Source organism: Phocoena sinus, chromosome 20, assembly GCF_008692025.1.
Source record: "Phocoena sinus isolate mPhoSin1 chromosome 20, mPhoSin1.pri, whole genome shotgun sequence".
Taxonomy (NCBI): domain Eukaryota; kingdom Metazoa; phylum Chordata; class Mammalia; order Artiodactyla; family Phocoenidae; genus Phocoena; species Phocoena sinus.
In genome coordinates this window covers 44,044,266-44,066,610 of record NC_045782.1, presented here as the reverse complement: position 1 = coordinate 44,066,610, position 22,345 = coordinate 44,044,266, and the positions used below count along the sequence as shown (strand labels likewise).

The 22,345-nt window shown below is 45.9% G+C and overlaps 2 protein-coding genes across 3 annotated transcripts in view; both read right to left on the bottom strand.

Annotated features, from left to right (window-relative positions):
* The window catches only part of MAP3K3 (mitogen-activated protein kinase kinase kinase 3), a 62,203-nt gene extending 59,188 nt beyond the window's left edge, over positions 1-3,015 (bottom strand). For both annotated transcript variants that reach the window (XM_032616325.1, XM_032616326.1), the window contains exon 1: positions 2,684-3,015. In XM_032616325.1, the coding sequence (XP_032472216.1) occupies positions 2,684-2,687 (4 nt within the window). In that variant the 5' untranslated portion in view covers positions 2,688-3,015. The remainder of the gene's footprint in view (positions 1-2,683) is intronic.
* A 5,082-nt stretch (positions 3,016-8,097) lies between these two features.
* Positions 8,098-22,345, bottom strand: part of LOC116745298 (translational activator of cytochrome c oxidase 1) — a 16,962-nt gene continuing 2,714 nt past the window's right edge. The window contains exons 2-6 of the mRNA XM_032615890.1: positions 14,876-15,542; positions 14,465-14,571; positions 12,971-13,098; positions 12,300-12,477; positions 8,098-11,968 (exon numbers count right to left, since the gene is read on the bottom strand). Coding sequence (XP_032471781.1) covers positions 11,768-11,968; positions 12,300-12,477; positions 12,971-13,098; positions 14,465-14,571; positions 14,876-15,155 — 894 coding nt within the window. The 5' untranslated portion in view covers positions 15,156-15,542 and the 3' untranslated portion in view covers positions 8,098-11,767. The remainder of the gene's footprint in view (positions 11,969-12,299; positions 12,478-12,970; positions 13,099-14,464; positions 14,572-14,875; positions 15,543-22,345) is intronic.

The following is a 22,345-nucleotide window of genomic DNA, read 5'->3' as shown; positions in this document are numbered from 1 at the left end:
GGGGCTAACAGCCAATACAAAATCTGACCTCTTTTCATTACCAACCCAAGTTGTCAAACAAGCTTGAGTCTGGGGCTTAGAACAGCTCAGGAAAATATGACTATTAACCAAGGAACCTGCAGGGCAGGAACTCAAATTAGTTTTAGTCCTTTTCTCACTGGGCTGGAGTTTAACAAGTATAATAAAAATATTAATAAGTCTATGCTTCTCTCTTATTACCCCTTGAATTTATTTAGGACTGCATGCAGCAACTAAAGCATACTAACCTGGGAATTTGATTTTTCATCATTTATGTCACCAAAATGGAAAGTAGTATTTAAGAGAGACTCTGTGTGTGTGTTTGTACGTACATGCTTGCTGAGCCCTATACAAAGCAAACTAAAGGCCAGGTTCTAAGAGAATTCGGTATCAGCTCTAATTGCACGTCAAGGTCATCTACTAAAAGGAAACCCAGAATGGTATGAGGGGAGAGTGCTGAAGAAAGCCAGGCAGTGGTTCTTAAATCAGCTTGCCTAATATACTGCAACCACCAGGCAAGTTAATTCTCCCCTCACTGTCTCACTTTCTTCATGTAAAACCTGACATGGGGACAAATGAGAAGACACTGAGTTTTTGGTCCTTTTTCGTTTGGGGCTCTGGACCCTACCTATATAGTTCCTTTCCTCCTCATTATTGTCTCTCCATATACTCACACACTTAAACTTTTTGAATTTTTTTTTTTTTTTCAGTACACGGGCCTCTCACTGTTGTGGCCTCTCCCGTTGTGGAGCACAGGCTCCGGACGCACAGGCTCAGCGGCCACGGCTCACGGGCCCAGCCCGCTCCGCGGCATGTGGGATCCTCCCGGACCGGGGCACGAACCCGCATCCCCTGCAATGGCAGGCGGACTCTCAACCACTGCACCACCAGGGAAGCCCCTGAAAATATCTTGAAATGTGAAAACAGGCTGACATCTATTTTATTTCTAGGGATGCAATGCAGTCAACGCATCTGGACACTCTAATTGATTTAGCAGTTGAGAAAGTGGGGAGTAGGTCTGCACACCCTCAAGTATTTCACACTCCCCTTTGGGACTTAAGACTGTCCCCGCAGGACAAAAAGGAAAGACTTAGAAAGATTATAGCAAATGTAGGCTCACAAATCAATTCAAAGATTTAGTTCAATCATCAAATTCCAGAACACAAAATAAATGTATGAAACCTGGGGAGGACAAGAAGAATTACATGCCCCATTTATAGTAAATGTTCAATCAGTATTTGGTGAATTATGTATTTAAATACCAGGCCTCACTGGGTTCCTTTTCTGCTTACTGTCACAGACTTTTCCTAGAAAAGCAAGCACTTCTGAAGTAAAGCATGGGAAGGAAACAGTAAGCCCAGCAAATGAACAAACCCATCTCTTACTGTATGAGGGGCAGTATGGAACAGAACAAGGTAATTCATTCAAAGCCAAAGTGTAAAGATGGGCCGCAAAAGAATATCTGCCCCATGTGACACAGCAAACATTTAACCCCCTACAGAAACGACTTGACCTTGCTATAGGGCAAATCAAATATTAACGTTCCCTCTTCACAGATGCAATCAATGGCCGTGCAAATGATCTTTTTACTGACTTTTACCCCTTGATTATTTATGACAATACCAAATACTTAACAAAACTTGCCATTGCAAACAACAGTATCAAAATAACTGATCCAACAAGAGAAGCAAAGTACATCTAAAATGTTATTTGCTACTTAATCTAGTCCAATAGTCATCTGGTAAATTACCAAAAAGGACATGAAATATAATTCAGTTCAAATGCTGCGTGTGGAAGACATTAAAAGCTTTTCTTAGATTACATCTTCACAAGAGAAGTTGCAAATATCGATTAAAAAGGAAATGATTTCATAGAGGTTCTTTTGTGTAGTGAATGTTTCTTTCTTTCAAAAGTTACATAATTTCAGGGATACAGTTAGATTAAAATAATGGATGTAAAACACTACAAGATTTTTCGAAAGGTAGGATGTGTATTATAACTGGCAGCCCGCGACCAATTCCTAACCTCCAGCAATATGCGCGCAGCTCGCATTTCTCAACCGCGCGGTTGATAACAGTGATTGCCGTTTTAATCACCTCCCAACCTATCTCCCTGCACGCCCTCCCCCCTGCGCTGGGGCGCGCACAGGGCTCGAGAGCAAGCCCCGGGAACTCTCACAGGCCAGCCTGTGTGAGCAAAGGGAAGGAAATGACACAGGCAGGAAAAAAAAGCAAATCAAGGAAAAGACACAACAGCAGCTGGGCCTGCACCAGCCTCCAGCCCGGGCCCCACACTGCGCTCGCGCTCCCCCGCCCTCGGGCTCGCGGTCCGGCTCGCTCGGCCCGGAGCGGGCTGCCCCGCCGAGCATGGGCCCTCGACCCGCCGCCGCTTCTTTGGGATGCGCCGGCCGCGCGGCCCGGAAGGAGGCTGCCGAGTGGGCTCCGTCGGCCGGGGCCGCCCCGGGGGGCCGAGAAGCCAGAACCCCCGCCCGGGCCGCGGAGCCGCTAAGCCGCGAGCAGGGCGGGCGGGCGCCGGCGGTCCGCAGTCCCGGCCCGGCTGGCTGTCCATGCCTGTCAGGCGGCGGCCCAGGGTCCTCCTCCCCTCAGTCCGGGGCGGGGCAACGCGAAGCAGCGCGGGCACAGGCCGGGGCGGTGGCGACACTCACCCATGGTGGCGATGGCGGCGGCGGCGTCTTGGGCCCGAGTGTCACCTCCGCAGCCGGGGCTGCATGCCGGGGGCCCGGGCGGCGGGGACGGCAGCGGGCCTGGCTCCGCGCAGGGGGCGCGGGCTGCGCTCAGGGCCCCCGCCGCCTCCCCAGGCTCCGGCTCCGGCTCCGCCCGCAGCCGGGCGCTGTGGCATGGGCAGGGTGGCCCGCTACATCCCCGGCGCTCCTCGGCTCGGCCCAGCCCGGCCTCGGCGGCGCCGCTCGGCCCGCCCGACCGCCAGTCCCTCAGTCCCGCAGTCGCTCGGTCCGGCCGCCGTCCTCCACCTCAGGAACGCTCCGAAAAACAAACCGCTGGTCGCGCAGCTCGCCCCCTTGTCTGTCACTCACCCCAGCGCCCGCCAATCCTAGGCAGTCGCTGGACCTTGGTTACCACCCCCCACTCACTTCACCAGCCAATACCAAGGAGGAAGTCGCTGCCCCCGCCACCCCTCCTCCCCCCGCCCCGGCTCTCTCTCCAACATCCTAACTCTCAGCCGCCAGCTAATCATCAGCACCACTTGATGAACCAATCCCGCCTACTCTCTCAGGATGCCAATAGGCGAAGCCAAGGCAGTTTCCGACGGCTGTCTACCGCCTGCCAATCATTGAAACAGCTCCCGGTTCCCTCCGCTGCTAGCCAATCACATAGAGGCCTCTGAGCACCCTCCTCTGCGCATCCCTCGCAGGCTTGCCCTCCCTCTCTCCCTGGGAGGTGTGGGTCGCTCCAATCACAGCTCGCGCTTGAGGCCCCGCCCACACTCCCACCTCCCGTCAGTCACTCAAGGCTCGGCGGGCGCGCGGGCTGGCGCGGTTCCCCGCCGGCTACTTTGGGGCTGGAGTTTGGGAAGGCGGCTGGAGGGGCCCCTTGGCCTCCCGCCCTCCCTGCTCTCGGCGGTCTCTGATGCTGAGGTCCTGCCCCTCCCTGTGCCCACACCGGGCGCGTAATAAGCGGGGAGGGTTCTGGCTCTGAGCGCTTCCCGGCATGTGGCCACCTCTGCCGCCGGATCCCCAGGCAAGTCCTCCGGTCCAGACGCTGCGCTTGCTGGGAGGCAGAAGCGGCTTACCACTGCCCGCCTTTTCCTGGGTCTCACACCTCCAGGGCCACACTCTCCAAGGGGCAGGGGTAGTGCCGGAAAGTGGGTCCTAGGAATCTGCTGGCCAGGGCCGAAACCATTAAGTGCAAAGCCAGAGAGGTTCTTTCGGGAAGAAAACTTTTTTTTTTTTCCTGGTCATAAAAGCAATACAAGCTCTTTGTATTAAAATTGAAAAAAAAAAAATAAAACTTCCACCCCAGAGATAATTTTATCTTTCCTACCTAAATATACAACGTTTGATAAAAACGGCTTCACATTGTTTTGTAGTATGCTTACATTTTATCGTTAAGTGTTTTCCGGGGCCACTGAATATTGTTCCAAAACAATTGTACTGGCTGCATGATATTTCAAAATAGAGATGACCATAATTAATTTTCCCAACCCCCATTGTTCAACATGTTATACACCCAGATCTTCAGATTCCAAGTCCTCCACAATCCGGGTTCCCTTCCTCTGGCTTCTGTTCTACTGTAATATAAATCAGACGCCAGAATCATCTTCCTCTTGTTTTCAACTGTCAACTAAGAACCTTTAGTGGTGGCTTTGCCTTGGTATCAAATCTCTTAAGAATTACCTTAGATTTCTCTCTTCTCTCTTTCTTTACACCCACCCCTCCCCGCCACCACCACGATTCAATCAGGCCCCTTGTCTGTTATTTTTTTCCTCCAACAAGCTTTTAAGTCTGTCATTTTCCCACTTGAGTAGATCCCTACCCAGTTTATTGCAGTTCCTTAACTATAATAACTTCTCTTTTCTGGGAAGGGGAGGTAAAGCAGAGAGAACTAATATTTATCAGTCATTTTCTATGTGCCAGGCACATCCTCTCAATCTTTTCAGTAACTTTGAGGTAAGTAGTAGTACTGGTGTTTGAATGATGAAGGTGAAGCACAGAGAAGGTAAGTATCCTGTCCTAGTGGTAAAGCCAGGATCCACATCAGGGCTTTCTGACACCCAAAGGCCATGCTCTTGCACATTTCTCAACTGTTTTTTTCATTATCACCCCCTCAAGGAGAAAATTTTTAATTACTTAAATTTAAATTCTCCCTAATGTGAGAAATTAAATATTAAGGTACAAGATTTTGTCAGGTAGGGCTGAGCTTTGAAGCCCATATACCATCATATTATCGAATATTTTTTTCACCTCGTAAGAATCATTTTTCGTCCTGTTGGGGATATCACCCTGTTAAGAATGTGTGTAATAGGCCAGCGCTGGAGGTCACAATCTGCCAATCTGAGGCTCAGATCTGACCCTTAATTTTACTGAGCTGTGAAATAAATATTAAAAAAAAAAAGACATTTATGTCAGTGGAAATGTAGGACCCACTCCTAGATTTAGGAATACTTGCCTGTATTCAAAGGTCCATTCAGCAGCTTCTCCTGGAATGTCTAAAACACAACTCCAATTTAATGTGTTTTACACTGAACTCTTGATTCTTTCCCCCTCCCCCCACAAACCTTGCTCCTCTGTTTCCCCAATTGTTAAAATACAAACCTAGGAGGCGTCTTCCTTGATTTCACTCTTTCCCTAACATCTCTATATCCAGTCATCCAGCAAGTCTTTTCAGCTCTCCTTTCAAAATGTATCTGAATCCAACTACTCACCACTTCCACCCTAGTGCAAGCCACCACCCTCTCTACTGTATAACTGCCCTAGCCTCCTAACTGGTTTCCCTGTTTCCTTTGTGGCCACCCAGCAAATGATTCTCCACACAGCAGCCAGAGTGATCCTTGTAAAATGTAATTCAGATCATGTCACTCCCCTGCTCTCAACCCTCCAATGGCTTCCCACCACACTTAGAATAGAATCTTCCAGGCCCAACAGGAGCTGGCTCCAGCCATCCTCTCCTACCTCAACTCTCCTGCTCCCTCAATCGCTCCAGCCACACTGGCATTCTCACCATACTTTGAACCTACCAAGCTCAGGACCTTTGCACTTGCCATTTGTTCTGCCTAGAATGCTCTTCCCTAAGATGTTCCCACAGCTAATTCTTGCATTTCATTCAGGTCTCTGCTTAGATATCAACTATTAAGAGCGCCTAAACACACCATCCAAAATAGCCCCTCTCCCCTCCATCATTCTGTATTTCCATATTCTGCCTTATTTTTCTTCATAGTGCCTGAAATTCTATACTTATTGTCTTTCTTCCAACTACAATGAACATAAGCCGTGTAGGAAGAGGGATTTTGTCCTGTTCACTGCGCCATCACCAGCACTTTGAACAGTGCCTCGTACGTAGTAGCACATGCAATACAACTACTTTAAGTCTTTAGCTGAATCATTAAGTCTGATTTTTCTTCTACTTTACTACCAACTGCTTTCTTTGAGGGCTTCATTTCTGTTGCCTGCTGCTTAACCAGCCATCTCAAACATTCCCATGCTGCCTTTACCATACTGGGCTTTCCCTTTTTTTTTTTTTTTTTTGCGGTATGTGGGCCTCTCACTGTTGTGGCCTCTCCTGTTGCGGAGCACAGGCTCTGGATGCGCAGGCTCAGCGGCCATGGCTCACGGGCCTAGCCGCTCCACGGCATGTGGGATCTTCCTGGACTGGGGCACGAACCCGTGTCCCCTGCATCAGCAGGCGGACTCTCAACCACTGCGCCACCAGGGAAGCCCACCATACTGGGCTTTCTTCTGAACTTCAGAGGCATCACCCATTGAATACCCCACAGGCACCTCAAATTCTACAGGTCCAAATTGAACTGATCATTTTCCTCCATAGTTCTCTATATCCTCTCTCCATCTTCAGTTCCCCAAGCTGGATGCTTTTGAGTTATCTAACTTGGAGAGCTCTATCTCTCCATTTCCCTTCCCCCACAGCGAATCTCGACCATGTCTCCAATCTGTCCACTCCTCTCCCAGCCCCAGCTCCACCATCCTAGTTCAAACCCCCAAAATCTCTCACTTGGATTACTTAGTTTAACAGCCTCTCAAGATCACTCCCATCACAGGGTGATCCTTTAAAATGGATACCTGATCCTGTCATGCTCTGCTTAAAAACTTTAAGGCTTCCCTGGTGGTGCAGTGGTTGAGAGTCCGCCTGCCGATGCAGGGGACACGGGTTCGTGCCCCGGTCTGGGAGGATCCCACACGCCGCGGAGCGGCTGGGCCCGTGAGCCATGGCCGCTGAGCCTGCGTGTCCGGAGCCTGTGCTCCGCAAGGGGAGAGGCCACAGCGGTGAGAGGCCCGCATACCGAAAAAAAAAAAAAAAAAGATGGTCTAGCATCTCTCACAGCACATTCAAAAAAACAAATATTTGGGACTTCTCTGGTGGCACAGTGGTTAAGACTCCGTGCTCCCAATGCAAGGGGCCCGGGTTTGATCCCTGGTCATGGAACTAGATCCCACATACGTGCCTCAACTAAAGGAGCCGGCGAGCCACAACTAAGGAGCCCACCTGCCGCAACTAGACCCGGTGCAACCAAATAAATAAATATATTTTTTAAAAACTCAGAATTCACAAGATATAAATTAATTAGGCTTCACTCTACTGGCTCTTAAAAATAGTCAAAGTGTTCAACATATACTTCTTAAAAAAAACCAATTATTTGTTGAATAGATAAGTGACCTTCAAATGGGTATGTTAGTAATTGAATGTAATTTCCACAGGTGTGCCCTTTTAGCTATGTATTTTATCTACTCTATGTTGTCTCTCTCCTCACTCTTCATTTTCCCCACGTGAAGCCTCCCAACTGGGCCAGGCCTTCTCAAGTCTATTCCCCTAGTTTTACACTGAGTAGATGCTCCTGGTTAAGCACGTGAGCCACTCCTGACCCCAAGACTCATTAGGCAGCCAATCACACACCAGCTGCACATTTTCCTTTTTTCTTCCAAGAGCATAGGACACATGACAGGGAACAATAAATACAAATGAATAAATTTCCTTAAGGGATAGCTCAATGAATTTGGTGTAAAAACGAAAACAAACCAAAAAACCTATCACCTAATTTGATGAAAATTCTTTTAATTCAGAGGTAAAGTGGAATATATTCAGATTACCAGTTCAACCAGTTAGTTTATCCGCATTGTTAAGAAGTGATGGGGCTTCCCTGGTGGCGCACTGGTCGAGAGTCCGCCTGCCAATGCAGGGGACACGGGTTCGTGCCCCAGTCCAGGAAGATCCCACATGCCGCGGAGCGGCTAGGCCTGTGAGCCATGGCCGCTGAGCCTGCGCGTCCGGAGCCTGTGCTCCGCAACGGGAGAGGCCACAACAGTGAGAGGCCCGTGTACCGCAAAAAATAAATAAATAAATAAATAAATAAAAAGAAGTGATGTACACAGAAGATTTTTACATCTCCTTTACATTTTTATATATTGACATTTACTTCTAAAGAAAAATTGCTTTTCGTTTTGAAATTCCACTTCTATAAATTTATCCTAAAGAATACTTTGCAAGAGAGCAAAGGTAAAGAATGTTCATCATAGCATCTTCTGTAAGATAGACAACCCAAATGTCCATTGATAGAGACTAGTTAAATAAATTATGGCACATTAATTAATACAATAAAATACTATGTAGCTACTAAAAAGAATAAAGCAGACATCTCCATTCTAATACCAAAAGGAATCCAGGATATATCTGGGGGGAGGGGGCGCAGGAGACAGGTTATAAAGCATGTATATATAGGGTGATCACATTTCAGTTTTTAAAAAAGTTCTTTCACACTTAGTGGGACAAAAGGCCAACATACACTGAACACTTCCTATTGCCAGGCACTGTTTTAAGTGCTTAGCATATATTAACTTATTTAATTCTCAAAACAGCCTTATGATATAGATGCTATTATCCCCATTTTATAGATGAAGAAATAAGTACAAAGAGGTTAAGTTCTTCCCCAAGGTTGCTAGCAACCGACAAGAGTTAGAATTTGTGCCCCAGCAGATTGATACCAATGAGAAGAGCAGACTGTTAATGGTGGTTGTTATTTTAGGAGGTTAGGATTAGATGGGACTTTAATTTTTTTGCTGTATATTTCTATAAGGTTTGATTTTTTAAAAAACAATAAAGGTTACCTTTTTGGCACAAACCAAAGAAAGATAAAATGAGAAAAAAGTAAAAACTTCTATCCCATTCACTGTCTGGGGATAGAATAAAGAGAGAAAGTGATTTCAGTCAAGACGAGTGTAGTATCTATCATGACACTCTCTTTCGTGAGATCTACTGGCTCACTTATTTTCTCTTCATAGAATGTCTTCAGAGGAGTCCTCAGGGATTCAAAAGTTGAGGACTCTTAGAGTGTGAAGCTTTATTGACAGCTGTGCTATATATTTCCGAGAAAAAAAAAAAGGAACTCAACCACACGACTGAATTTCCAGAGTTGGCTAGAGGCAGAGTCTTCACTGTTCCTGTTTGATTCAGCGGGAGCCCCTGGCAAGAGTTGGGGCAGCTACATACCACACGAGCGCTTCTCGTAAGAGTCAAGGCTATGGACAGAGCCTGTCACTGATACTTCCATCCCACTGAAAGGAAACTTGAAAATGAGCCCGAGCCAGCTCAAGGCTCTGAATGATTCTGTGTTGCTAAGACAATGACCAAAGATAAGGCAAAGGCAAGCCAGGACCAGATGCTATTCTTCTGACTTTAAGGTACACCTGAATCCCACCCTCTCACATGCTGTCTCCCTAACAGGACAATAATGTGACTAGTTTTCTTTTTAAAAAAATGCTTCCCTGATAAAAGTAAGACACGATTATTGAAAATAAAACTCAATTATAACATCACCACCCAGAGATAACCAGTTTTGATATTTTGGTATACTTCCTTTTAGTCTTTTTTTAAAAGTTCATATATAAAGTATGATATATATTTTAAAATTTGGACCATACTATACATATAGTTTTGCATCTTTGTTTTTCACTTAACATTATATTGTAAACATTTTCTCTGACATAAAATATTCTTTGAAAAATAATTTCTAGTGGCAGAATAACTCATACTCTCTTTACTTAACTATTCAGTTAAATAGTTAACTATTTAACCTGTAGAGCTAAGGGTCTCTTTACCAGATCTAGAGGCAGAGCAGGTCCAAGTAAGCTTTCATTTCTGCCTTTCCCATACTAATTGCAGGAAAGACTGCAGGGCACCGCCAGGGGTCAGTGCAGAGCTATTTAGTGTGTCTTGATGCAAGAAAACTGGTTACACAAGAATTCACATTAACAAATCCTATCTATTAGATTAGAGGACTATTCACATGAGTAACCAAGTTCCCTTCTAGAGCAGGCTTCCTTAGTACGGATTTCTCAGATCAGAATGACCACATTCCTATTCAACATTTATAACAGACCTTGGTTTATTTCATGCAGATGTAGTTCTCACCTGCTTGGTATGAGATCATCTGTGCATAAAATACTTGGCCTGACCATTTTATAGGTTTGTTTTGAAAATCAAATAAATAAAATAAGAAAGTATCTTATAAGTTAGGAAGTGGCATTTAAACTTTACATTGCGCTATTTTAATGATGCGCTATTCAGATATTTAGATGAGTTATCTCCTATAAAAACTAAAGAATGCCAGGTAGTACCAAAATTATGAAATGAGGTATAACAGCATGTGCTTTGGCACGGTAACAGGTTATTACATTGGTTTTCCTCCCTCTAGCCTTCACTCTCCAGCTGTTGAAGTCATCATGGAATTAGTAATCTGTTTTTCCTAGAAGGTGAAGTTATCATTTATCCAATTTGGTTTTAGTTCTTTCCCATCCTCATTTACCTAAAAGTCCTTCAGGAAAATTACTCTGAGCTCAGAACTGGCTTAAACAACTTACAAGAAGGTGAATAATAGGGATCAAAAAGCCGCTCCAGGACCGACACGCCTGACGGGCTCCAGCACAGGTGGTTGGCACTCCTTGTCTCTCTAAACCCAGAAGTGACTCAGGAACAAAAGGCACCAAGGCCCCTATTTCCCACCTGGCCAGGCTTCTGACTCAGCCTTCTTTCTGTTCTTATCTCTTTTCCAGTTCCCAGTGCCCCATGATCTGGCATCAGGGATGAAAAGGAGCCAGGGCTGGGCAATCTGGGGATCAAACAGCTTTCAAAACCATCTTGGTATAGCCCTTCCTGAGTGCAGCCCACTGACAGGTCCACTCTGAGCAATCTCAGAACACAGAGGGACCCAGGCAAAGCAGGGCCTGGAGTCCCTTATCACTGGCACTTGATCTCCTTCGGGGCTACAGCCTTAAGCTCTCTGACAGAAGAAGGGTACAGAGGCCACACAAAGAGAACAAGGATGCATGCACAGCACCTCACACTGCCCTGGGACAGCTCCGGTAGAGAGCAATCCTGTGTCTTCCCCCTGAGGTCCTACGTCTTAGAGTGGATCTAACACAGGGCATCAATTGGACAGCTTGTAAGTGCAGTTCCTGGTACACAGTAGGTGTTTGAGCAATATTAGTTATGTGAAAGAATGACAGGTTTAAGCCATTAGATGAGCACTAGAGCACAAAGTACCTGGAGGGAGCTACATTTCTATGGTCAATCAAAAAAATAAAGTCTTGGGATTGGAGTAGTGGAACTAAGCCTATAGACTTCAAAGGAAGTCAAGAGGGTCTCAGCAACTGGACACAAACCCAGGAAAACTCAAGAGTCATACAACAGCAGTGCAGCAAACCCAGATCAATAACTGTTATTATTTAACAGCAGTTTCTAGTACATGGGCCCTCAGGGCACCTACCATCCCCACAAGGGCCAACTTCCTGAGATCAGAATCTGACCAGCTGACTGGCCTCACTCTGCATCCAGAAGGATGTGGAGGGGCTCACCTGGGAGGGCATGGAGACACCAGCAGAGCTGACAAATAGGCTTCACAAAAGTGCAGGGATTCCGTTGACCACAAACTACAGGTCTTCTGCTTCCTAACCTGCTAGACCACCCACCGCCCTGACCTGCTTGAGTCTCAGAGGACGCTGCAGAAGCTTGTGCTCCAGAATAGGCTGCCGGGGGCACGTACAGCCTGGCTACTCAATGTTGTCATAGACGTGGATCACGTCATTGTGGTTGCCGAGAGCCTGGATGAGATGGGCAGCCTGCTCCAGGTCAGGGTCAGCCAGCCGCACCTTTGTGTTGGGGATGAACTCTAGCATACAGGACACAGAACACAGGCCCAGGGAGTCCAGCTTCTTCCTCACCTGATGCAGTGAAGAGGCATCACAAATAAACTAGGAACAAAGGAAAGTCAGGAGGTAAGTAGCCAGGAGATAACAGGACAAAGCTGGACAGAAGTTTGCAAAACCTGAATGGAATTACTGTATCACTGGGTTTAAGTCTTCACTGGCAGAAACAGAGTTTTCAATGTTCTGAATCCTTCTCATCGTCCTCAAGAGAGTAAGCCCTATCTGGTATTCTCTTAGTAAATGTCTGTGCAGTATGTGAGCTCTTTATCTCACCTGTACCCCGGGCATAGGAAAGAAGAGACTGACAGAACCATGCCTTAACATGTCAATCAGAGGCCTCTCAGAAGCCCACCAAACACTAAGGCTTCACACTCACTTTAAAAATGTTTGTTTCCTCTTCATCTTCAGTTTCCTTGACATCCTCAGCTCCTGCTTCTATTGCCAGCTCCAGGGCACGCTCCAGATTCACAGCTTTCTTCTCTTTGTCCTCCACTCCAACCACGATCACCCCCTTTTTGTCAAAGGAGTGGCGAGCTCCTTCAGCCATCATTCCCCTAATAGGAAAGGAAATGGGCCAGAAAAAATGCCTTTAGACACTCATTCCCACCCAGCCCCTGGAGTATAAACAGACATGGAGCAGCTCTTTTCCTGAGGCAGATGCAGCTACCACTGGGCAAGGGAATAATCCAAACATAACCCCAACCTTCTATTTTCTGCCCTGCCTGGAGTTTGGAGGATGCAAAGACTGCTCATCAATTCCTGTGCAATGAAGATTCCATTCCTGGTTGTACGTTTTAAGACCTGGACATGATACAGACAGATGGGATAATGGGACAGAGAGTTCGTTCTACACCTGATGAACAAGTCTTTTGGATCCTGCCCAGTACAGAACACATTAAGGGAGAATAAACGACCCCATTTGGATTCTGCTAAGGATGAAGTGTGTGTAAAATTTGAAACGCCACCAGGAACAAACAGTACTTTCCCTGCACAGAATCGAAACCTAAAGACTCTGTACCCTTCTACACTCCCCAGACACACACCTACCCATTCTTGTTCAGGATATGTTTGATGTCCGAGTGGCACTTGGAGCTACTGTTAGATAACGCCTCAATGAGAAGAGAAGAGCCACCAGGGCCTCGGCCCTCATACAACAAATAAACGTCCTTGGTTTTCTGCAATAAACAACATAATCACATTTTCCGGTTTCCTAGTTCCCTCCTACATGCCAGCCCAGGCACCAGAGGCACCACAAAGTTGACTCCATGGGATGGGCTCCCTGGGCTGGAGCCTAGGCTGTTAAGCTTCAATTTTGTCCTCCCCTCTGAGAGGAGGCCCTTGGGACCAACTTTTGAGATAATAGGAAGCACTATCCCTTACTTGGAAGGCAGTCTGTTTCTCTTGTCCCTGAACAATCAATCTGCCATCTCCCAGCTTTGTTTTCGCCCCTCCGCAGCTGAATCCCACATCCACCCCACCATAGCGCCTACTAAAACTCATTCTCGTACACCTTATCCCGCATGAAACCCACCTGTGCTCCTACCCCAGCACTGCTGAGTACTGCCACATGAAATGACACATCTGGGCCTTATCAAATAGCATAGCCTCAAAATTCAAACAATCAATCAAAAACTCTAATGACCAATCTCATCTGGATCTCCCACACTGCCTCTGCTCATTCTTTGCCCGTGCATCCGATCTTCACCACTCTCTCCATCACCCTGCCCTGCCGTCTTCCCAGGAACTCTCAACTGATGACTTCTCCCTTCCTCTTTCACAAAGGAAATTAAGGACACCAGGTGGGGGAAAATCCTCTGCCTCCACCGCCTTATCTGCACCACACCTGACAGGAGGGCAGTATGAATGATGGCTAGGCATAGGCTCTGGAGTCTGTCTGGTTCCCAGTCTGTCATTTTCTGTGTGACGTGGTCAAGTCGCCCAATCTTTCAGTGCCTCAGTTTCCATTTAAGGTTGTTCTGAGGATTCAGTGAGGTAATGCATACAAAGTTCTTATCAAAGAACTTGGCCTGGAATAAGCACTCAATAACTGTTAACAATTAAGGTGACTACTACTTCCTCAGATCCTTCCCCCTTGTCCTAGAGAAGAGGTGTCCCCTCAGCTGGGCTTGAAGACAATTCCCACACCTAGGCTCTACATCCCAGCCCCTCCCACTATCACCATCATCTGCACCCTGTCTCTTTCTACTGGCTTTTCTCCTTTAAGGCATAAATGTCAGAAAAACAAACCCTTCCTCAAACTAACACCAGGGCTTTCCCCATACTGTGCCCCTTCTTTTTACCCCATCTCCTCAAAACTCAGCTCAGCAATCCTAGGCTATAGCTCTGTACGCTGTCTATACATCCTGCTCCTGACTGTGCTCCCATAACCAATGGCCGAGAGAAGAGTCACCAGAAGGCTCTGGGCTGAGAGTGTCAACGACATCACTACCCTTCTCTGATAATTTAAGGGGTGTGTGGTGGCCTTCCAGACATGCGCCTGTAGGGACTGTGATCAAAAACAAAGTTAAACTGAGGACACACCTCCATTTTCAGTGCTGCCTCAATTGTTGCCTTGGGCATGTGCTTGCTGCGACACACCTCTAAGATGCTGGCCAGGTTTCTATTGAACTCGGGGTTGGGGCCTCCTTCTGAGACAGAAAAGAGTAAGCAGAGACATCTCATTATGACATGTGAGAAAAAAGGGATTTCCGCCTCCTACCCCCATCAGCCAAAAGAGCGACAAGTCAGCACTTAGATCTCGGTTTGTTGAGGACACTTTATCCAGTGTTTGAATGAGATCTGGGTAAGTATTTTGGAAAAGAAGTTTTCAATTCGCTCTGAATGAAAGGCCGAGGATCGGGGTGGGCCTGGCCCAACTCTAGGAGGCAAGCAAAGCCGTGGGCATAGTGAGGGCAAGTGGCTACCACCGGGGGGTGACCGTCAAGTTCTCACCTTTAACCGCTAGGCGAATGCTCAAACTGAGCTTAGAGAAGACGCGACTCCTTTCGGTGTCCTTGGGACCCTTGATGTGCCGGACTTTGGACCACTTGTTGTGCCCGGCGAGGACTTCTGCCGTGAGGTGCAGCGTCCGGCCCTCACAGGGGCTACAGCCTGGGGACTCAGGCTGGAAGGCCGGGGGGAAGCGCGGAAGAGCCACCCGGACCCCGGGGCCTCGCGCCCACAAGCACTGGGCAGCGGCCCTGCTCAAGGTGACAGGGGCCCAAGCCGCCATCGGCTCCGACCCTGGGCCAAGGTCAGCAAGAGCAGTGGGTCCGTCCGCCGAGTCCGCCACCGAAACAAGCAGGTCCAGAGCCTGCGGCCTCCTCAACCCGTCACTGGAGAGCCAAAGGCTCAGGCCCACCCCGGGGAGCCGGAACACGAAGTACGCCGCACCTTCACCACGGCAGCCGGGAGCGGGTACATTCAATGGTGTAGCACACTTCCTTTTCCCGGTCCGTTCCAAAAACGCGTCCCCACCGACCACAAAAGCCGTTCCGTCGCGTGGTACTTGCTTTTAAGTTGCTTGCAGCTGCGCAGAGCCTGGGCGGAGGTGGGGCAACCCTGCGCTCAATCCTTGCTGGTTGCCTGGGGAACGCCGGACTTTACTTCCCACAATGATCTAGTAGAGATACATCTTAGTTATGAAACTGATTTTGCTTCAGAATGACTTCCCAACTCTAAGCAGGCCTAGAATGATAAATGTTTTGTTGTTGCAAAGAAATAGGTAGTTCCATCACTTCGCTTTAAGGTAGGGAAATCGCCGCCCAGAGATGTGATTTATCCAATCATTTAGTCTCTCTGAACTTCCTCTTCGATATCTGTAAATAAGGATGCTCCTACTTGCTTTACCAACGTAAGAGGGTTGAAAAAAGCTCTTGGAGCTTTAAAGTAATAAAAATCTTATGTAAATAGCAGCAGCGATCATAGTGATGAAGTCCCTAAATTCAAGAGACGCTTGCCATCCTGGAGAGGGAGGATGATCAGAAGAGTTTCCTGGAGCCTAATTCCCCTCTGCATTTTCCCTCTGCTCTCACAGAAGAGAAAACCGATGCCATTAGGAGGAGAAGGTATAGAACAAACAAAGCAGCAACTGTGAACAACTTTCCAGTGGCTCCCCAGGCCGGTGAGATTAAATCCAAAAACTTGGTGTGTTAGATAGAGAGCAGGTTAAGTTTGTGGCCTCTGGTCTGAACTGGTGGGTTCAAACCCCGGTTGTTACACTTACTTGTGTAACCTTGGGCAAGTTCCTTTACTTTCCTATATTTCAGTTTTCTTACCTGTAGAATGGCCTTGCTATGATTAAATGGGATAATGGATAAAATACACAGGCATAGGTTTTATGTTACTTTTTAGTTATTATGTAAGAACCTTCATAATCTCAGATCTACTCATTCTTCCGGTCTCATGTCCTGACACTACAGTCCGGTTGGAGGGAATTATACTCACTGTACTCTGAATACAAGTTCTTTATCACCTCTTTGCCCCTATCTGCTTGGAGTGAACTTCACTGTCTCGGTGATAAAATCTTCATCATGCTTCAAGACCCAGTTCAGCTGTCCCCTCCTTGGTTAAAGCCTTCCTAAGAGTCCTTCTTTGAGTTTTTAGCTGTAACTAATAGTGCACTTATGAATTGTTGATTTATTATTTTTTAGTATCGAAGCTACTTGGGCTGGGCACTCTCCTCCTTGTACTTCGCAGACTATGCAGAAACACCAGATTGCTCCTACTGCTTCTCCCAATTCTTGTATTAGGCACAAACCTGTGTCTTTGCTGTTCTACCTCACTTCTGGCTAATTTTTGTTCTTCCTTCAAGATTCAGCTCAGGCATCATTTCCCACCAGAGGAAAGTATCTGCAAATTCTCCGTTTGGGTTCAGATGCCCTACTCTGTGTGTTCACATAACCCTTCATACATGTCTGTACCTTAACACTTACTTTTTTAATATCAAAATGTTTCTCTGCCAATGATATTAAATTCTTTGAGAGCAGGACTGTACTCCTGTGCCCAGTACAGCTTTTTTTTTTAACAAAAACTTTACTGACATGTAATTTAAATATCATACAAATCACCAATTTAAAGTGTACAATGTTTTTTAGTATATTCAGATTTGTGCAGCCATCACCCAAATTTTACATTTTCATCACTCCCTAAAGAAAGTACCCATTAGCAGTTACTCCCCATTTTCCCCAGTTCCCCCAGTCCTAGGCAACCACCACTTTACTTCTGTCTCTATGGGTCTGCCTATTCTGGACATTTCATATGAATGGAATCATACAATATGTGGTTCTTTTGACTGGTTTCTTTCATTTATCATAATGTTTTCAGGGTTCATCCATGTTGTTAACTAATGTTCCATTGCATGATATACCACTTTTTATTTATCCATTCATCAGTTGATGGACATTTGGGTTTTTTCCACCTTTTGACCATTCTGAATAATGCTGTTATGAACGTTCACGTACAGGATTTTGCGTAGACATATATTTTCATTTCTCTTGGGTATATGCCTAGGAGTGGAATTGGTGAGTCATACAGTAACTCTGTTCGATCTTTTGAGGAACTGCCAGCGTGTTTTCCAAAATGGTTGCATTGTTTACATCCCTACCAGTAATGTATGAGGGTTCCAATTTCTCCACATCCTTGCCAAAACTTGTTATCATCTCTTTTTGACTCTAGCTGTTGTCATCCTAGTGGGTATGAAGTGGTATTTCATTGTGGTTTTGTTTGTTTGTTTTTTCTCATTGTGGTTTTGATTTCTATTTCCCAGATGACTAATGATGTTGATCATCTTTTCATGTGCTTGCTAGCTATTCATATAGAGTATTACTTTTTGTAATTTAAAAATATAGCTTAGGGGCTTCCCTGGTGGCACAGTGGTTAAGAATCCGCCTGCCAATGCAGGGGAGAGGGGTTTGAGCCCTGGTCAGGGAAGATCCCACATGCCGCGGAGCAACTAAGCCCACAAGCCACAACTACTGAGCCCGCGTGCCACAATTACTGAAGCCCGCGTGCCTAGAGCCCGTGCTCCATAACAAGAGAAGACACCACAATGAGAAGCCCGTGTACCGCAATGAAGAGTAGCCCCTACTCGCCACAACTAGAGAAAGCTCGCGTGCAGAAACAGACCCAACATAGCCAAAAAAAAAAAACCATTATTAAAAATAATAATAATAAATAAGAATATAGCTTAACATAAATGTTACTTCAAGTAGCAAAAAGCAAATGAAGGAAATCTATAATCACAAATAAGAGTAGAGGCCAAGGGCTTCCCTGGTGGCACAGTGGTTGAGAATCTGCCTGCCAATGCAGGGGACACGGGTTCGAGCCCTGGTTTGAGGGATCCCACATGCCGCGGAGCAACTGGGCCCGTGAGCCACAACTACTGAGCCAGCGCGTCGGGAGCCTGTGCTCCACAACAAGAGAGGCCGCGACAGTGAGAGGCACGTGCACCGCGATGAGAAATGGCCTCCGCTCGCCGCAACTAGAGAAAGCCTTCGTACAGAAACGAAGACCCAACACAGCCAAAAATAAATTAATTAAAAATAAAAAAAGAGTAGAGGCCAAAACAAAGTTTGAGATAGTCCTGGTCCAGTCAGCCTAAACCCACCAGGGCAAAGCTGTAGTCCAACAATGTCAGGCTATCAACTCACTGCAACAAGGCAAACTGCACACCAGAGGGATGGTGGAGTGTCTCACTAAAGGAAAAGATTGCTATTACTTAATTATGGGAATGAGTGGAGGTTAGGTGAAATTTCAACGAAACAGGGTTTGATATACTCAAAGGAATACAGAGTTATATGAAAAGAGAGTCAACATCAGCTCTGGACTGCAAAGTGGACCCAAGGTTAAGTTTCCTTGAAAACTACAATGTTAAATGTGGAAAGTTGTGTTCAGAAAGTCCTGAAGTTCTACACCTGGGTTGGAAATCAAGGCTGCTTTTCTGTCAAAGCAACTTAGATTCTCCAAGCAAGACTGTAAGGCTTCATTCTCACTGGACATAATTTCAAACAGCAAACTTCCCGACAGTCTATGATTTTATTTTATTTATTTATTTATTTTTGGCCACACCAAGTGGCACGTGGGATCTTAGTTCCTCGACCAGGGATTGAACCCTGCAGTGGAAGCATGGACTCATCGCTGGGCCACCAGGGAATTCCCAGTCTGATTTTAGAGAACAGTTTCTTAGTGAATTTTTAAACGTCACCCAGAGAAGGGAATTATTATCTGATAAGTTGCAGTGTGTGCTTGGGAGAAATATTGTTTCCTGTTAACTTTGCACCTGGTTTTATCTGTGTCTGTTTATCTGTGATGAATGGCAGGGCAGATTTTTACTTTCTCAGTCTGAGCTAATATTCATGTCTCAAAATGAATTCACAGGTGACTGAACCATCCCTAGAGACCTGGCTGTCAAGATCATTGAAAAAAAAAATTTTTTTTTTGGCTGCTTTGGGTCTTTGTTGCTGCACGCAGGTTTTCTCTAGTTGCTGTGAGCAGGGGCTACTCTTCGTTGCAGTGCATGGGCTTCTCATTGCAGTGGCTTCTCTTGTTGCAGAGCACGGGTTCTAGAGCACAGGCTCAGTAGTTGTGGCACAGGGGCTTAGCTGCTTCACGGCATGTGGGATCTTCCGGAACCAGGGCTCGAACCCGTGTCCCCTGAATTGGCAGGCAGATTCTCAACCACTGTACCACCAGGGAAGTCCCTGAAATTTTTAACTTACAATGAACCTTGGATTCTAAAGACTGGCTCAAGGCATCATTCTACTAGGTTTGAACAGGTGTCGTCTAGTACTAACGGCTCTCAATGAATAGAACCACACTCGTTACTATTCCAGATACTCTTGCTAATTTGATGGTATGGTGGAGACATTACTTTATTTCCTCTTCCTAGGCACACAGGAAAAATACATTCCTTGCAGTTAGGCTGAATGACGTGACTAAGGGGAAGGCACTTACTAAATACTGGCTCACTGAACCAATCAAAATGTCTTTCTTCTTTTCCTTTGAAATGGCTCAACAAGAGCACAGAATGAAAATAAAAATAAACAGAGGGAGTATTCATCTAGGACTAACAGCATTTGAATAGCAGTGGGATAAAACTCCTCCATCCTATCACATTGGGGCACAGGCTCGGGAAACCAGCTTGGACTTGGAAATTCTAGTCAGCCATCAGAGCCTGATGTCCTCACCCAGGGGACGTGGGAGTTATCATTTCTTGGTCAGCCTTCACAGCCAACAGATTACTGAATCCTGATTAGCCTGTGCCTTAAATCTCTTTGGTTGTGCCCTGCCCTCTCCTTCCCTGCTGCTCCTGCCTTAGTTGAGGCTTTTGCTTTTTCTTATGTTGACTATTTTAATAGGTGAGGTGACTCCTTGTCTCACCCCCAACTCAGAGGCATGTTCTTCACTGCCTCCTAAAATGCAGAACTGAGCATGACTTCCCTCTGTGTAAATTTTCCAAAGTCTCGTACAGGAGGAAGGTCTAAACTTTCTACAAAGCACAAGAACACCTGCTCCTGCTCTCCTCTCTAGACCCACTTCCCACCACTCCCCACACAAAACCCCACATCACCTTACCATTCTCTGAATAGAACCATATTCTTCTTGCCTCTACAGATTTATACATGGATGTTCTCTCTGCCTTAAATATCTTTCTTTACTCCCAGAAGACTCCAACTCAGCCTTCAAAACCCAGTTCAAAACTACAAAGCTACAGTAATCAAGACAGTATGGTACTGGCACTAAAACAGAAATATAGATCAATGGAACAGGATAGAAAGCCCAGAGAAAAACCCACGCACATATGGTCACCTTATTTTTGATACAGGAGACAAGAATATACAATGGAGAAAAGACAGCCTCTTCAATAAGTGGTGCTGGGAAAACTGGACAGCTCCATGTAAAAGAATGAAATTAGAACACTCCCTAACACCATACACAAAAATAAACTCAAAATGGATTAAAGACCTAAATGTAAGGCCAGACACCATCAAACTCTTAGAGGAAAACATAGGCAGAACACTCTATGACATAAATCACAGCAAGATCCTTTTTGACCCACCTCCTAGAGTAAGCGAAATAAAAACAAAAATAAACAAATGGGACCTAATGAAACTTAAAAGCTGTTGCACAGCAAAGGAAACCATAAACAAGACGAAAAGACAACCCTCAGAATGGGAGAAAATATTTGCAAACGAAGCAACCGACAAAGGATTAATCTCCAAAATATACAAGCAGCTCATTGCAGCTCAATATCAAAAAAACAAACAACCCAATCCAAAAATGGGCAGAAGACCTAAATAGACATCTCTTCAAAGAAGATATACAGATTGCCAACAAACACATGAAAGGATGCTCAGCATCATTAATCATTAGAGAAATGCAAATCAAAACTACAATGAGATATCATCTCACACCAGTCAGAATGGCCATCATCAAAAAATCTACAAACAATAAATGCTGGAGAGGGTGTGGAGAAAAGGGAACCCTCTTGCACTGTTGGTGGGAATGTAAATTGATACAGCCACTATGGAGAACAGTATGGAGGTTCCTTAAAAAACTAAAAATAGAACTACCATACGACCCAGCAATCCCACTACTGGGCATATACCCTGAGAAAACCATAATTCAAAAAGAGTCATGTACCACAATGTTCATTGCAGCACTACTTACAATAGCCAGGACATGGAAGCAACCTAAGTGTCCATCGACAGGTGAATGGATAAAGAAGATGTGGCATATATACACAATGGAATATTACTCAGCCATAAAAAGGAACGAAATTGAGTTATTTGTAGTGAGGTGGATGGACCTAGAGTCTGTCATACAGTGTGAAGTAAGTCAGAAATTGAAAAACAAATAGCGTATAATAACACGTATATATGGAACCTAAAAAAGAAAAAAAAATGGTTCTGAAGAACCTAGGGGCAGGACAGGAATAAAGACGGAGATGTAGAGAATGGACTTGAGGACACAGGTAGGGGGAAGGGTAAGCTGGGACGAAGTGAGAGAGTGGCATGGATGTATATACACTACCAAATGTAAAATAGATAGCTAGTGGGAAGCAGCCGCATAGCACAGGGAGATCAGCTTGGTGCTTTGTGCCGACCTAGAGGGGTGGGATAGGGAGGGTGGGAGGGAGACGCAGGAGGGAGGAGATATGGGGATATATGTATATGTATAGCTGATTCACTTTGTTATACAGCAGAAACTAACACAACATTGTAAAGCAATTATACTCCAATAAAAATGTTAAAACAACAACAACAAAAAACATTCAAGCATCCTTCATCTTGTGAAGTTTTCCCTGACCCTCTCTGGCTCCCACCCAGACATAGGTGATCACTTCCTCCTCAGGGCCACCAGAGAACCTGAACACACCCATCACTGCACAACACTGCCAGTGTTTCTTTATGTAGATGTCTC